This window comes from Betta splendens, chromosome 4 (genome assembly GCF_900634795.4).
Source record: "Betta splendens chromosome 4, fBetSpl5.4, whole genome shotgun sequence".
NCBI lineage: Eukaryota > Metazoa > Chordata > Actinopteri > Anabantiformes > Osphronemidae > Betta > Betta splendens.
This window is the reverse complement of record NC_040884.2, coordinates 3897456-3913736: the sequence shown is the minus strand read 5'-3', so window position 1 is coordinate 3913736 and position 16281 is coordinate 3897456. Positions and strand designations below refer to the sequence as shown.

At 46.6% G+C, this 16281-nt stretch overlaps 1 protein-coding gene across 1 annotated transcript in view; it reads right to left on the bottom strand.

The window, feature by feature from the left end:
- Positions 1-2610: 2610 nt before the first annotated feature.
- The window catches only part of LOC114854776 (ephrin type-B receptor 1-like), a 52764-nt gene continuing 39093 nt past the window's right edge, over positions 2611-16281 (bottom strand). Inside the window, exons 14-20 of the mRNA XM_029149465.3 lie at positions 14876-15123; positions 13271-13338; positions 12666-12813; positions 11884-12033; positions 8062-8258; positions 7819-7977; positions 2611-6667 (exon numbers count right to left, since the gene is read on the bottom strand). Coding sequence (XP_029005298.1) covers positions 6556-6667; positions 7819-7977; positions 8062-8258; positions 11884-12033; positions 12666-12813; positions 13271-13338; positions 14876-15123 — 1082 coding nt within the window. The 3' untranslated portion in view covers positions 2611-6555. The remainder of the gene's footprint in view (positions 6668-7818; positions 7978-8061; positions 8259-11883; positions 12034-12665; positions 12814-13270; positions 13339-14875; positions 15124-16281) is intronic.

The window sequence follows — 16281 nt, the reverse complement described above, 5'->3', positions numbered from 1 at the left end:
TGCACAAACACACACGTCTGAGCCACAACACTTTGTGTCCCATTAACTTCAGCTAAAACCTGCTTCAGCGTCTGGAACGAGCGTGAAAATCCATCTTTAACATGTTTTATAATGATCAACCGCCTTGTTAACATGGAGCTGAACGAGGAGTGATTTATGTCTCATGAAAGTTCAAAGGTCAAGGACGACACGGGTTTTCCGTAAACAGCGCGTTGACGTCCTGACTCCTGGGTCGAGGCAGTCATTTACAGCCCTGGCATCTCTGGAACTTCCTGGTTTCTGGTGACCTGTCCTGTTTGTATGATGTTAAAGGCTCACGACCCCTCACACCACACATCCTGTATTCAGAACAAATGAATGCAATGTACCTAAAAGGGCGGAATAAAAGCTCAAACCTTTGCCTCAGATGTGACACCGCTCTGAGGACGTTGGAATGTTAGAACTTCTTCCTTGTTTTCTTCCTGTTACTGTGACTCCTTAAGTTACTGTAGAAGTCCTGCAGAGCTACAACCAACACACTATCAGACATTCGTGCTTTGAGTGCATCCTCATGGTCCCAAAATTTTTATCTCTTTGTCCACCAGTTTCTGACAAAATGGCTGATACGTCTATAGAGAAGGCGGAAGAAGCCTGTCATAACCCCTAAAAGCCCACGCACGGCTCACGGTCTTCAGCTGCATTCTCCTCGTTAAAAACATGAATCAGAACTCTTAACAAAACACATCTGACAAAAGTAAAAAGCTTTTATTCCTGAGAATCCAATGCCACGACGCTGTAAGCAAAACTAAGGACAGGTAGAAAAGAGACCGAGCAGAGCAAACGAGGTGATGAGACCTTTCAGCTTATCAGCAGGCACTTCACAGAACAAGTAAACAAGGTCGAAATGGAAATAAAAGCAGCCACGACAAGTGAGAGGAGCCGCAGAGATGCTGGAACCAGGCCATGGGTACCGACCCATTGACCGACAGGTGTGTGTGTGTGTGTGTGTGTGTGGGGGGGGGGGGGGGGGGGGGGGGGGGGGGGGTGCTGAGGAGCGGGGGATCTTCTTGCTACTGGAGGAGCAGCTCATTCGCCGCTTCTTCTTCTTCTGCTGCTGTGTGCGCAGCTCCGAACGCTCAGAGCACGAGAGGGCTTAGCTCCGATCTGTGCAAATCTCCCAACGCTGTGTCATATTTATTTTAGCAGTCTGGCAGACAGAGATCTCTGCTGCTGACTGCTCCATATTAGATAAGCACCCGCTAAAAGTACAGATACAGTACGTGGTGCAGAGGCTTCTAATGAAATGAGACAAAAGCAAAGAAAGAACTGGGTCCAAAAAGCAGAAGGCCTCACACCAGTGGTCCATTCAGAACAGACAGTGGATTATTTACCCAGGGGAGGGTTGATGGAGGAGGAGGGAAGGCAGATTTTTGTTGCTGAGGTTGTGAAGATGACTCACTGTAACAAACACATGATGCCGGATGCTGGCTTTCTCTCTCTCTCTCTCCTAACCTCCTTCTGTCACTCACTCCTTCACGCCACCACACCCAGCATCCACCCTGCCTGTTATTAGGAAGGGTGCAGTAATTAACCCACGAAGCAGAGGGTGAGGCACGCACGCACGCACGCACGCACGCACGCACGCACGCACGCACGCACGCAGCTCACTTTACCTCATCTGATGCTTCTATAAAGTCTGAACAGTGAGACACAGACAGAAGCTCAACTCACTGGTAGTTAATACCAACGAAACTGCACAGATTTGTTTTAAATTCCATGGCATCAATGATTTGCCACTGTTTGGAAGAGTAATTTGGAGCTGAAACAGCGGACAGAAAACAAAAGCGAGCACTATTTTGAACAGTAAAATCCATTTTTTACACAAAACATTCTGGTTTCAGCTTCTGAAACGAATGATTTATTATTTATCAAAGATGGTGAAGTCAATATTGGTTTGAATCTTGGACTGTTCATTGGACAAAACAAGATCTTTCGGGAGGAACATGAAGGTTTGGTTTAAACAGTTGGTTTTAATGTTTGGAGGCCTCAGCGTGGTTTTTTTATACAATCTCTTTGTGTCCTGAGAATCGTGTTTAGTTTCATCCTGTTCAATCTGAGCAGCGACAGGTGACCTGAACGTTAACGTCAACTACTTCAGTCTGAAGACGACACATCGTCTATTAGTCGAGGCCACAGTTCATCATAATCAGCTTTTATTCTCACTTAGCTGCCACGAGTGCCTATTGCACTCATTGTGTATTAAAGGCGCTCATTAGCCATTGGCGGTGGCTCCTGTTCTGTTAGTCTGTTTGCATGAATTGAGCTCTTGCAGTTATGATGCAGTGCAGCAGACGCCACAGGCCGACAGCTCCTTTTGTTGCAGAGGATTCAGTTCATTCACACTCATGGATTTGTTTGTGTTTGTGCATTTGTCAAGTTCAGTGTGTAGAGTTTGGCTCTTATTCTGAGAACAGCATTGAATGTGAAGTTCTTTAATGTCTCACAGCAACATTTCACAACAAACCTCTGAGTTTGCTGCTATTATTAGTAGTCAAACCCACATTTGCTGATGCTCCAGATCTGTAACAAGTGGGTGTTCTGTCCATCGATTGATTGACACAAACAGATCACTTTGATTGATTTGTCTTCTTTATTGACAAACAGTGTGCATTGTAAATGTAAGAGTCAGAAAGTCAACGGCTACAAACTCACATGTACAAACATTTTACTGTACACTGAACAGCACACACGCACACACACACACTATATTACACACACACACACAAAAATGCACAGGCGTGCGCATACTCCCTTTATGTTACAGTAGTATAATACATTACAGTGCTCTGACTATACGAGCAGTAACACCTATAACAGTATCGCAGTTAACAGAGAAAGGCAGACGACAACTGATTACTGATTGTTTTTTTTAAGAGAAATCGTAGAGTACATACCCAAAGAATGGCAAGCAATACGAAAGGAAGGAATTAAAAAAAGAAAACCCTTTTCATTTATTCTTGTTTGACAAGACACTGAAAAGAAACTCTTTTTGCATCAGTTTAAACTCACATAAAAAACACAGATGATGCTGGGCTCCTTCTCAGCCCGATGCAGATGCTTTCAGGCCAATGTTTAGTTTAGGTACAGTATGTGGTGACTCCACTCACTGGATATAATGTAACAGGTAACCAGTGACCTCATGGACACGTCCGTTCCTATTCCACCTCTGGTCAAACTACTGGCTTCTTCCACATGTGTCGCTCCCTCGCATCATGGGAAAGGCGGCAGCTGCCTGTTGAATCCATCACTGAACCAGTTTCACGGCGTTTACTTTATGCACAAACACAAGAGGGCTGCTCTGAACCCAAAGATCAGGTTTAAATACTGTAAAACATCCTGCTCGTTTAGGATGAGACCCGATGTGGAACCGTGACCTCATCGTCGACTGTCAAACCAAAACACAAGCACACACACACTTAACCATTAGCTTCACAGCGATGCCTAAAATAGTAGAGTCAACAAATCGTAAATTGCTTTCTGCATCTGGGCGCCTTGAACCTCTATATTTTTAAAGAAACCTATTCAGTGATTTGAGAAGCGTCCGTCTCAACACAAGCAGGCAATTAAAGAGGAAGCAAATGAATAGACGAGAAGCTCGAGAAACGCTTGAGTGTGTTTCTTTCAGTGGAGCGGAGGCTAGCAGCTAAAACCACATCCCTGCCTGTTCAGTTTCTTTCAGCGCTTTTGGACACGACGCGCTGAAAACCCACAGTGAACAAGCTCAACACTGGGCCTTTGTGTGGAGCCGTGCAGGAGTTGCCAGCGTGTCGGTAAGAGATGCAACTTCTGAAAGGTTTCTGAGACGAGCGTCTAAAATAGCTGCCTGACCGACGCGCTCGCCCCTCAGTCAGAGGAGAGAGAGGATGAGAGAGGATGCGCTGCCTGGAAGCAGAGCGGCATTATCTGCAGAACGAGGACAGACGCGTTCAGCGGGGACAGAGACAAAAAGAGCGTAATCTCCCCACACCCAGCCTCATTTTAATGCAAACACCAGAGTCAAGCTTTGCCTCCGTGCCCTCCGTCACGCTCCCCTTCCCCTACTGCCCTTTTATTACCTATTCCCTTTCTCATGCCCTCATCTGCAACTTCCTCTACACTATCAATCGCAGCAGAGCAACAGGAGTCGAGTCTTCCGGGAAATAATGAAATAATATTTTACTTTATAGCAGAGGAGACGCATCCAAAGACTCCCTTCGCATTTTTGGGGTATTGAGATCAGTTGTGTATTCATTTTTTAGTATTTTTGTTCTACAATGCAGGTCAATTGCATGTGACGTCTATTTTTTTGAGAGGCTTTTTCCATCTGGAGTAACTACAGTGTCCTGTTTCAACATCATAGTCAAATATATATACTTATATATATATACAAACTTCAAGTAGAAAAGGATGAAAATCACAACACATCATCTCCTTCGTTGAGGTTCTGCGAGTGCAGTGCGTGTCTGTGGAGGAGCTGGATTTAGGCTGGATTAAACCTTTAATAAGCACTTGATAAAAACCAACATCAAAAGCTGTTTGCTCCATGAACTCTTAAAGCACTTTATCTTGGATTAATGCTTTTATATAATGCATAATTTACCAATAAAAGATCTAATTTTGCGCATTAACGTGGAGAAAGCCCCGCTCCGTCGGGACCGACCCTCCATTTGTGCTTGGACGGCGTCACAGTATAAATACAAGACGAGCTGTGGTTCGCTCCTGCCTTCACAGCAACACGTCTGAGCTCACGTGAAACAGGTTAAATAGCAGAAGAATGACAAAGTGCAGCAAACAGTACACACAGCACACTTGGAGATGCTACGTAACATTATGGGATGCCCGCCTGCATTTCACTTCTTCTGCATACATTGAATATGAGCTTTTAGGCACACTCGTTATTAAACCCTCCAGCCAGCGCAGCTTTTCCACAAGAATCTATTTACAAGAAAAGAATTATGCCTCGGAACCACTGACGCGCTCCCAGTTGATCTCAATGCTTCCTGATAAAATGCTCAATAAGCTATTGTTGCCAGGCAACGAATGCAATTCCAGAAAAAGGTGGGAAGTGGGAAACAGTTGCAGGACGTCTCAGCGTTCATAAAGGAAAGACTTTGGGGGCGTCCCAGCAGTGAAGAGCGGCGGCGCGGCGCCGTCAGAGGACATCAGAGTCCCGGCATCCAATCTCATTGCGGCGCTGGCGGGTAATCCTCAGAACGGGCTGCACGCGCCTGAGCGCAGGTCTGAGCTGCTGTTGTTTCACAGCTCATAATCTGCTCAGCACTGGGATAAAACAAATCCCAGCGTTTGTGCCACAGTTCGCAGATCAGGCCTTTTTCTGCATGTGCGTCTCTCCTTGTCTGAGACATCAATCATGGATGCGGTTGCGTAAGGTCCGACGCGGGAAAGGTCGCGTCCCGCAGACGTGACTGCATAGGTCACGCCGCCGCCTCGTCTGCAGCGTTAATCGCTCATGTCAAACAGGAAATGCAACTGTCAAAACACGAGCTGACAACGATGACGTCCGGATGAAACGTGAATTATTACAAAGGACGGCGCTGCAGGGTCTGGACGGCAGCGTCCACGGCAGCAGTCCTGACGAACATGGGACGCGTTTGTTGGGACGAACGCGAGCTGTGGACAGAACGCGAGCTGTGGACAGAACGCAGGCTGTGGACAGAACGCGAGCCGTGGACAGAACGCAGGCTGTGGACAGACAGAACTGTGGGCTGGAGCCTCGCTCAGGCTCCGCGCTGAGGCTGACTGGCAGCGGCTTCAGGCGTCGCAGCCAAATCACAGGAACATTGGACCAGAATACCTTTCCTTTCTTCTGAGATTCTCTGGCCGCCGCCGTGCGTCCACAACAGGTGCGTCTCAGCAGCTGATTCAGAAGACTCAGTCTGTGAGGCTCCCTCTTCTCTGGACAAGACTTCTTGATGGCACTTGGTTGCAGTGTTCTGATCTTTTGTCCGAATGAAATATGTAAGACGGTGGAAAGTACAAAAAAATGAATTAGGAAATCTTTTCCGTCCACAGAAACTTCAAAGTTCCAGTGATGAGTCAGGCAGAGGAAGAGAATCACACCACAAAATACTCCAGTGACAGTCGTCCAAGTGAAAGCAAATCAAGAAACAGGAAACAAACCTCCTGTAATATGTACAAACTCTTCAATATGAAGACGGATTCAAAAACGTCGACTGGAACCAAATGGAGCGACACACTCGAGTGGTGGAGAAGAATAACACGACCTGCTGGGGAGGTTCTGCAGCTCGTCGCGGTTCGGGTCCAGTCTGAGTCCATTCACATGAGTGTGACACGTTCCTGCATCTGTATTAGTTACGCTCACATGAAATTATCATGATCTGACACTAGTTCTGCATCAGTCACATCTTCCTCTTTAGCCTTTTATCGGTTTCTTCTTCTGGGGTTTACTTTTTGGTAAATGTGTGTGACTACTACACAAACATCTAATGTGGTTCTGAGTGCTGAGGCCGGAGACTGAAGGCTGCTCACACGCAGAGTGAACTGACGCTGGCGTGACTACACGGATTCGGTAGGAGACTGGTCATCGACGTTGGGCCTCATGGACTGAACACTGGTGAGGATCTTCTTCTGGTGTCCGGCTAGAGACACTCCGATCCTCTGAAGATCCCTGGAAAAGCAGAACGGGACGCATGTATGAGGCTGCATCATCAGAACGCATCTCACATCAACATGACGGACCATCAGCATAGTGCACCTGCTTCGGATGTTATCACCCATAATGAATGGCCTGATCAGAACTTATCAGCGCATTCGTACGGGCCAGTAGGGGGCTGCTCTACCTATTCGCTAACAGCTAGCAGCTAGCTAATTTGCTACGTTCACCGGCTATGGATGTTATTGTGGTTAGGGTTAGATAATGGGTGGGGGTTCCGGTTCCGGTTAGCTAACACAATACAGCTAGCTACTTGCGAAGTTATGCTTGCTAATAAATCAAAATCAGAAACTTCGATCCTACTGTCTGAACAAAAACCGCTCAACAGCGCCCCCACTGACTCTGCTGGTTAAATCATCCGAGCCGTGATCAACCTTACGGATAAATGACGACGACCTACTGCACCTATTCACCGTTGCCAATAGGTAGGTTGGTACCTACTGGCCATATACGTATGGGCTGAAAACCACTCATAATAACCATTGAATGGCGTGAAAACGTCTGAAGCCGCTCAGTAGTCCAAAGGCCCGCGAGGGTCCACATGGGACCCGTCCAAACGGAGGCTGGTACCTTGCTCAAGGGTAACGGCAGGAAACCTCTGGCGGTCAGTTTACAGTTTTCATCCAGCAGCAGCTTTACGGGCTTCATTAGAAACGAAGGCACGTCTTCCTGACAGTGACAGATGGTTTATTTAACAGTAAAGGAAACCGACCATGAGCAGAGCCACCGGGCTCGTATTTTATATTCACATGATCAACGAATTGTGGGAAATATGATCCAAGTTTTGAAAAACACAAACACTGCCAGAAGAACAGTGTCTTTATTTGTTTACATCACATTGTTTTTTTGTTTTTTTTTATAATAATGTTCAGTGATGACAAGCATGTAAAATCATTTTATAAAAATGAAAAGCTGTAACGAGGCCAGAGAAATTATTCAGAGATCCAGACAGGCGTACACACGGACCAGCAGCCAACAAACCAGCTGCCGAGCCGCTCGTCCAACTAACAGGACGCAGACTTGGCAGGTGAGCTGTGTGAGACGCAGACAGGAAGAGGCAGACAGGGACCAAAGGAGGAGAGGAGCTGCTAATTGGGAAGACTTACTCAGCTGTGATTTGTGTGACGAGCGGCAGCGAGGTGAAACCGGAGCCCAGGAACGAGTCCCGGTACTGGGTCATCTTCAGAGCCGCCAGCCAGTCCTCCACGGAGCTCACCCTGCTCAGGTCCGGAGCCCCTCGGTCCAGCAGGGGGTGGTGGGAAGGCCTGCAGCCAGAGGACAGAGAGCACCTTAAACAAGGGAGGCTCCGACGCGACGCAGAGGGAGGAGGCGCCGGAATCTGCGCTCACCCGGGAGCCACGTTGTTGATGCCGGCTTTGAGAGACGCAGGGTTGCGGATCATTTTGTCCAACATGCTGACGATGTCGGAGAACTTTGGCCGAGTGTTCCTGTCCTTCTGCCAACAGTCCAGCATCAGCTGGTGCAGCACCACTGGGCAGTCCATGGGCGCGGGCAGCCTGAAGTCCTGTTCTATAGCATTTATCACCTGGGACAGAGGAGGAACATCAGGTTTAGTAAAGAGGTGACGAAGATCCAGCTCCACTTCTTTGCATCGAGTAGAACTGACTTTACTTTACTACTGTAGCCTGTTCACTCAGGTTAAATTAAAGCCCTATATTTTGGACCGCAAAGCAAACTGCCAGCGCTGATGACAACGACTTCACAGCAGGCAAACGCACAATGAAATAATGGACTAAAACTATAAGAGAGTTACACGTGTACGACAGAGTGGGGAGGAGATACTGTTTCATCAAGTCACAGGAGGAAATGAGAACGGGGCTTCAGTATTTAATCTGACAATGAGGCCAAACCCTGTTAAACACAACCTGGTGCTTCTGTGATGAGGCCAAAAGCTGCGTCCAGATCAGTTTGCGGTTCAGTTTGACGCGTGGCTTCCTGCAGGCAGGCGGTTCCTCTCTTCGGATCCTTTGTGATCCTGATGCATTTCTGCAGAAACCCCCGCGCCTCGTTCAGCTTTTTTTAAACCCGCAGACAAACATGAGAACTTGGATTAGCGGATGATTCCATTTAAGGGCTCCGGCGTCGCAGTCGCTCAGACGCAGATGCTCATCGCCTCCGACGCCTGCCTCCGACTCTGATGTTCAAGGCAGGTCGTCTTACACAGCGACTGCTTTGATCTGATTATGTGGGTGCAGGTTTGGAGTGTGATAAAGGCTTCTCAGCTGTTTCCTGTGAAAACTTTTACTTGGGAACTTTGTTTTGCAGACAGGTTGTACTAAACACAGCGATATACCTCCGGGTGCCGAGTGTAATTAGCCTGAACATCACAGAATAAAAAACTCCATCGCCTGAAGAAAAACTAGCCTCTATTTCACCTTAAGAATAAACAAAGAATGGAGCCACTGAGTTCAGAGATCATTATTTCTAATTATTCATGACCCCCAACACCCCATGAGTTGGATGTTTTCTTAATGTCTCCCCAGGTCCAATTACGACCGCTCGGAACCACATTGTGGTTTGGTTTGCCCTGATCCCTCAACAAGAAGCTGCTGAACAATGCTCCATCTTAAGCAGCTTGGTCGAGGTTGACTAGTGAACAACACACGTCCCTCAAAAAACAAACAAGTGTTACACATGATGACGGTTACAATAAGAGAAGATTCCTCAGCCGTCATTATGGCACCACCCTGAAAACCACGTATTGTGTATTCACTACACACCTAATGAAATGGTACCTGTCCTTTTATTTTTAATAACTAGTCTGTCATTTGGTTAATTTAAACCAAGTGGATATACAATATTAAGATTTGAACTTGATGTTACGTTGACTTAGTTCATTTTTTCAAACTCTAGGCGACTTCCTGCTTTTGTTCTTTACTTTTATAATACTTTTAATATCACTTGTTTCACTGGAGATTCTGTTTCTCCCCCTCGAGTCCAAATGGCTCATTTCATGCCCTTTACGAACATTCACACCAGCTCCTCATCATCTCCACCTCACCTTTACTTGACTTTGCAACCCATCAGATTTGCTATTGTGTCTTCCTGTCATAGATTTCACATTTCACCTTTGCAGTTTTAATTTCATCTGGTTTTGGACTTTTCCCATCTGCTCTCCCCTTTATTTCCATTATGCTTTGCTTAAAGATCACCGACCTAAAAAAAACATGATTTATTCTGAACTTCTTCACTGAGCGTTTTCACAATATTTTACTTTAAAAATATAGATATATATTATATATTTTAATACAGGACTGTGAATCTAAGAAAAGCAAAGCGACCATTTCTGTTACATTTAGACTGTGTCAGTGAACTTATAAGTCAACCTAAGCTGCGATGCCTCCACTGCTTTAATGCAGCGCTAGGGACTCGTCTGTTCACTGGTTGAACTCCACTTGACCCCGACACACTTCTCCAGCTTTGTGCAGCGTAAATTCCTTCCAAGCATTGCTGTCAATCAAAACAGCAGCGAGTGTAGTGAAACATCACAGGCCTCTTTCATGATTAATTCATGGTGAACGCGGCACCTGTGGTGCCTCCGCTGACAATTTCACCATTCCATGTTCTTTGTAACGGTGCGTGTGTCTGTTCATGTGTGTGCGCGTATTAGGTGTGAGGTTCATGCATAGTTAATGCCCCAACAGACCCTCGTTAGCTGCCGTGGTAACACACACTTTCACCATCATTATACGTTGTCTGTGCCATTATAAAACTGTCGGTGTCGTTTTAGTGAGTCTCTGTCATTACTGCTGCATAAGCTGCGTCTGTGGCTCGGTAGCAACTTTAAGGAGCGGGGTGTGTGTGTGTGTGTGTGGGTGGGGGTGGGGGGGCAGAGAGACAGCAGGGGCGATAGAGGAGACGGGGGAAACGTAAAATTGGGGAGAAGACTGGCAAAGGTGATGCAAATGCGAGACAGGGAAATGATGTTTCGCAGATGAAAATGAGGAAATATTTTACTTTTATTCCTTTTAAATGTGAGCGTGTCCTACAGCTGGGAGTGGTCCCACCGCTGATTAACTCCTCATCAGAGGAACGGCCAACGACCGAGAGCACCTCACGCGTATTTCAAGGTAATGAGGTCCTAAGCAGGTTAACGCTGCTGGAAACCAGCTTTGGTCGGAAAACACTGCAGTCCTACAGAAAGAATAATAACTTTAATTTCACCTGAAGCGCAGCTGAACACAATCAGCAGCTTATTGTCAGATTCTCTGCTGCAACAAAATGGGGTTTTTTTTGTTTGTTTTAAGTTCAAATTGAAAATAGGGGAAGACAATTCTCTGCAGCTCAGTGTCAAAGCCGTTACATATATAGTTTCGAGGAGCCAGAATTGGGATTTGGAGTCTCTGTGCTTTGAAGTAGGACTTAGTGCCAAAACTTAGTATAATCTGTGCATCACATTCCTGCTCTGAACGCAAACCTAAAAATAAAACTGAGAAATCCGATCTTCTGGAACCTCCTTTTTCATGTACTGTACATGATCCCCTTTAGGTTTAAACAGTAAAATTGAATCCTCAGCCTAAAGAAGGGATGAGGGAGTGGGCGTCACACACACAACAACAGCAGAAAACTGTGCACTTTTGTTTTCAATATCATCTCTAGGACAATATATGTGAATAAATGAGGTATAGAAGTGTGGCAGCAAGTTTATGGTATTGTGCAGGTAAATGGATTAAAGTTGTCAAGACAATACAACGATCCCTGGAGAAGACGTCAGCTGGAAAACATCCTAATGCTCTTTGTTCTGATATTCCAGGAAACAAACATGTCTCTGACACTTAAAGTGATGTCCTCATTGCCTGTGTGTTTCCCCTCCAATGTGCAGGCTCCCCGCTGTGAGGAACACACACACCCACACCCCCACACACATGAAACAGACATCCTCCCACGCACTCTGCAGAAAAGTCCAAACATGCGACTTAAAGAAACTAACATACTCATCAAAGCCCATTCCGGAAACCTGTCAGCTGAAAATTATTCCTCTCAAGCAGCAATTACACCTTTAATTAATTCTCTAATTCTTAATTTTATTTTGAAGGGGCTTAACCTTGACGATGAGACAGTCGCTTATTGACGTATGCACCAGCAGTGACTTTTCATTGACCTCCCTTCACTTCCTCCGTCACCGTCCCCACAGCCTGCTGCTGACTTACGTCTTGGTTGCTCATGTCCCAGTAGGGCCTCTCTCCGTATGACATCACCTCCCAGGTGACGATCCCATAGCTCCACACATCTGAAGCTGATGTGAACTTCCTGTAGGCGATTGCCTCCGGAGCCGTCCACCGCACTGGGATTTTACCACCCTGATTAAAAAAGGAAAAGATGGATTTTCTTTTTCTCTTAATGTACAGTAAGTGCAGTAATAGAATAAGGTCGTACTAACAGCATAGTGGCACAATAACTGTGTCTATGCTTCATTTTATACTATGGACACAGATGTTAACGTCAGTGAATCATCTCCTGCATCACCCTGTTTCAGTAGTAGAAACGTCCAGAGTGATAATGTTATAAGTAATTTTCCCAAACTCCACTCTGGAGGTTGGGGGAGAACAGATGTTTGACAGGTTAAATAGACGGCGGCGTTCAGTCCATCTGTTTCACGTATCGTGATCATTCATGAGGAGAAAAACAAAACTTGATGTAAAAAGGGTTCTTTGTGAACAACCTCAGACTTGATGCCTGTTCATGGTTCCCAGAGGATGAACCACATCACACCAATAATCCAAGTAAGACGAGTCGAACATGATAAATTGTTTTCAGGTCATCTTTTATTTTGGGCTCATTAAGTGCTACTACACTTAAATGTAACACTGGGAATGTTTAATTAATTAAATTTAATTAATTCCCTCTACATGGGTCAGTTTGACGTCTTTTGCAAACACAAGGACTACAGCAGCGACAGGTTACACACATTTGCAGTTTGTTGTGTTCCTACCAGTGAGCTGGTGTAAGTGGGGTCGGAGGTGTCCTCCTCCAGGTACCGTGATAAGCCGAAGTCAGACACCTTGCACACCAGGTTGCTGTTGACCAAGATGTTCCGAGCTGCCAGGTCCCGGTGCACATAACTCATCTCTGCCAGGTACCTGGAACATCAGCAGGATTTATTGTGTGAATGCAGGCGTTGTGTGTCGCCAGCAGCATCGACTCTGCAGAAAGTAGTGGGTTTAGTGTGTGCGCTGCTGTATCATCACCGGCAGCTGCCTCCGATAAAAGATTAAAAAGATAAACGATGCATCAACACGTCTGTGCGTCATCGCAATCAAATACCTGTGACGATAAAGTGATGGGATCGGGTTTGCATGTTGCAGGGATGAGTTTTATTTGAAACTGTCTGTGAGGACATTTGCAAAACACAACACCACAAACCTTTAGGTTTGTCTGAGCGTAAGGTTTTGTTGAATTTATCAAGAAATTAGGTTGTTAAGAGATGAGGAAGTTCAGGCGTTACAGCTCAACAGCTGGATTCCACCACCACCATGAGGTCCGAGACAGCTTCTGGCGTGTTTTCATGCTAAACGTGCAGTGTTTGTGTGACGGTACCTCATTCCAGACGCGATGCCCCTCAGCATGCCAACCAGCTGGATCACAGGGAACTGCCCGTCATTCTGCTGTAACAGAGCGACACTTTGGGTTGAGGCCAATATGTAACACATGAGAGTAAATCAAAGGCAAACAATAAATGTCAATGGGTTCTGCTGTAGATCAGAGCCCACTGCTGTAACTGCAGTCATTCAGGCAGCGTTAGATCATCAAAGGTCTGATTTTAGCTTCGACTCACATCTGCAAAGCAACGAAACTGTCAGCATCCACCAATCCACAGAACCAGGGACAGGTTTTTGTATTTCTTAGTGGCCTTTTTTGATTTCTGAGAACATTTTGTTCTTGCCTCCACTGTGTGACAAGCCTCAAACTGCTACGTTGTGACAAACTACAAGCCACCGCTTTAAAGAGCGCTAACGTTACCGTGTTAAGGCGCCTCTGGGTGAACGGTTTTAAGGATCACTACGTTTCAGACCAAATGCTTGTAAAATCACAGAACTGTGGGTGGAACGTCTCACCTCATTCCTTTTCCCATATAACAAGCGGAGGCTTGTGTCCAGGATGTGAAGTAAACAGTGTCTTTTGAAGGAAGCTGTAAACTGCTGTCATCTTTAGACTTATATTATATACACCTGAAGTGAATACAGGCCCGTGAATGTCACATCAGTGCCAGTATGAGCCTGCACCTCCACGTCTTTTAGTCTGTGTGAGCAGGTTTATTGGAGCCAAGAGGTCACTTTGACATCGAGCCCAGTCAGATCTGTAAAAAAAAAACTGTTTCCTCGCACCGAGCGGGAAAATTAATTATGCCGGTCCCTTCAGAGAACGGCATAGTTAACCATGCTGAAGTGATTAATCTGATCTTGTCATGGTCTCCGATGGATTCAGCTCTAACACATGAAGTAAAAACATCTCATCCTCAAACTGCAGTGGCTCGTATTAGTGGAGCTGCTGTATTTACAGAACAATGGATGCACAGTTACCACTTAATGTGTACGACAGCACATAAACAGGAGCTGGAGGCCCGCTGTCATGATCAGACCCAAACATTTGCCTTTATGTAATCTCACACCGTCCTCATACAAACACCAGCGTCCCTGCTGACAGACTTGCAGCTGAAGGAGTGCATGTACCTTTTAATTCACTTTGTGCATCAAACCGTGCGTTTGAAGCTCCTCTGGCTTAATCCTCTGCAGGCGAACCTGCTTCTAGCCCTCACTCAGACACTCAAGCGCACATTGATCCTTGGCATCTTGTGCCTGCAAGATGGTCACGCCAGGACAGCGACACCGCGAGATCGATCCCCGCGTTCACGTGCGTGAGTCAAAGGGGTCACGCTGCAAGGACTGTACATCAAAGAGCCTTTCCTTCTGTTTTAGAGGCGCCTCGGAAGGAGGGCAGGATCAAAAGAGACGGACAGACGGACAGACTTGGAGGACGAGGAGGGAGGAGCGGAGACAGGAAGAAGAAAGGAGGAAGCTGGAGTCTGTTTCTCTCCCAGAACTGGCTATAGGTGGTAGCTGTGCTCAGACGCTCATGGAAACACCAGCATTGGTATGAGAGTTGGCGCAGAATCAACAACATATGGAGCTGTGTGTTATTTACCCTGAGAAAGGAGTCGAGCGCTCCGTTTTCCATGAACTCTGTGATGATCATCGTCGGCCTGCTCTTGGTGACCACGCCCTCCAGCCTGATGATGTTGGGTTGGTCGAACTGGCCCATGATCGACGCCTCGGACAGGAAGTCCCGCCTTTGTCTCTCAGAGTAGCCCACCTTCAGCGTCTTGATTGCTACAGGGATTTCTTTTTTCCCCACGGGCTTCAGCCGGCCTTTGTACACCTCCCCAAACTCACCTGCAAAGAAGCGAGGGCTCCGATTAGAACAAAAACAAGCATGGCGGACTTGATGCAGCAGATCAGGGAGTGTCCAGCACATACACACACAATTCTGGTGGCTGCTCTCTGCACATTAATCACATACTGATAGTCTGTGAGCAGCTCTGATGAAGATTGAGGCCAAAAGCTTTGCTCAAGGGCACACTGATCCAAGGCTCAACAACAAAAATGTTTTCCCTCAATACTGGCCCTCAGCGGTGGCAGTGACATGCATGACAAAAGGCAGCGTGTCATTATTGTTGCTAATGTAGTTGACTTTGCAAACCAGCGCTTAGTTACAGTCTTGTTTAAAAGGCAGGCGGGACCTGTTGACCCCCCCCCCCCCAGCACCCTTCACCCTTTGGAATGGTGCGTTCTCCACCAAGGTCACCAGCAGACAGACATATCGTTCCATCAGCTGAGAGGGTGATTGGCAGCAATTTACCATAGCTGCTGGACCTGCACGTCAATGGGATCCTGAAGCGATCAGGGAGATCAGACAACCTCTCCCACCCTGAAGAGAACGGCCCCCTGGCAAAAGGCTGGACTGAGCCCTCACACCACAACCTGCTTCCTTCCGTCGCAGGCACCTCAACAAGGTCCATGTCCAGCACTAAATGCTTGGAATGTTCAGTCCTCAGGCAAAACCTCAGTGACTTCATCACTTCCTGCATGGCTTTTTCCTCAGTCAACTACAGCTGAGGTCAGAAAATCAAAAAAAGTGCAGGACTGAAGGTAAAAGCATTTTAAACTAAACTGCTTACGTTTAGTTGCTTGGTTTTTTTATGCATTTGCTGACGAGGGCGGAAAAATGAACTGCTTCCAATCTCACTCACCCGTTTAATGTACAGAAAGCACCGTCCCTCTGAAGACACTTGTCTTTTGTCAGAATAAATGCAACTACTGTATACGCCGCCCTGGGACATGAAAATCGAATATCACATCAAAATAAAAGTCCTCACCCCCGAGTGTGAATAATGGATGAGTGAGGGGAATTGGATGACAGAGTACGGCGTCCTGTCTGACTGTGATCTCTGCTGCACATCTCACTGCTCATTAAAAACCACGTACGTGTCAGTGATGTGACCGAGCAGGAGGAGGCGATGACGGCGGGCAGAGGAGGAGGAAGGAGGGATG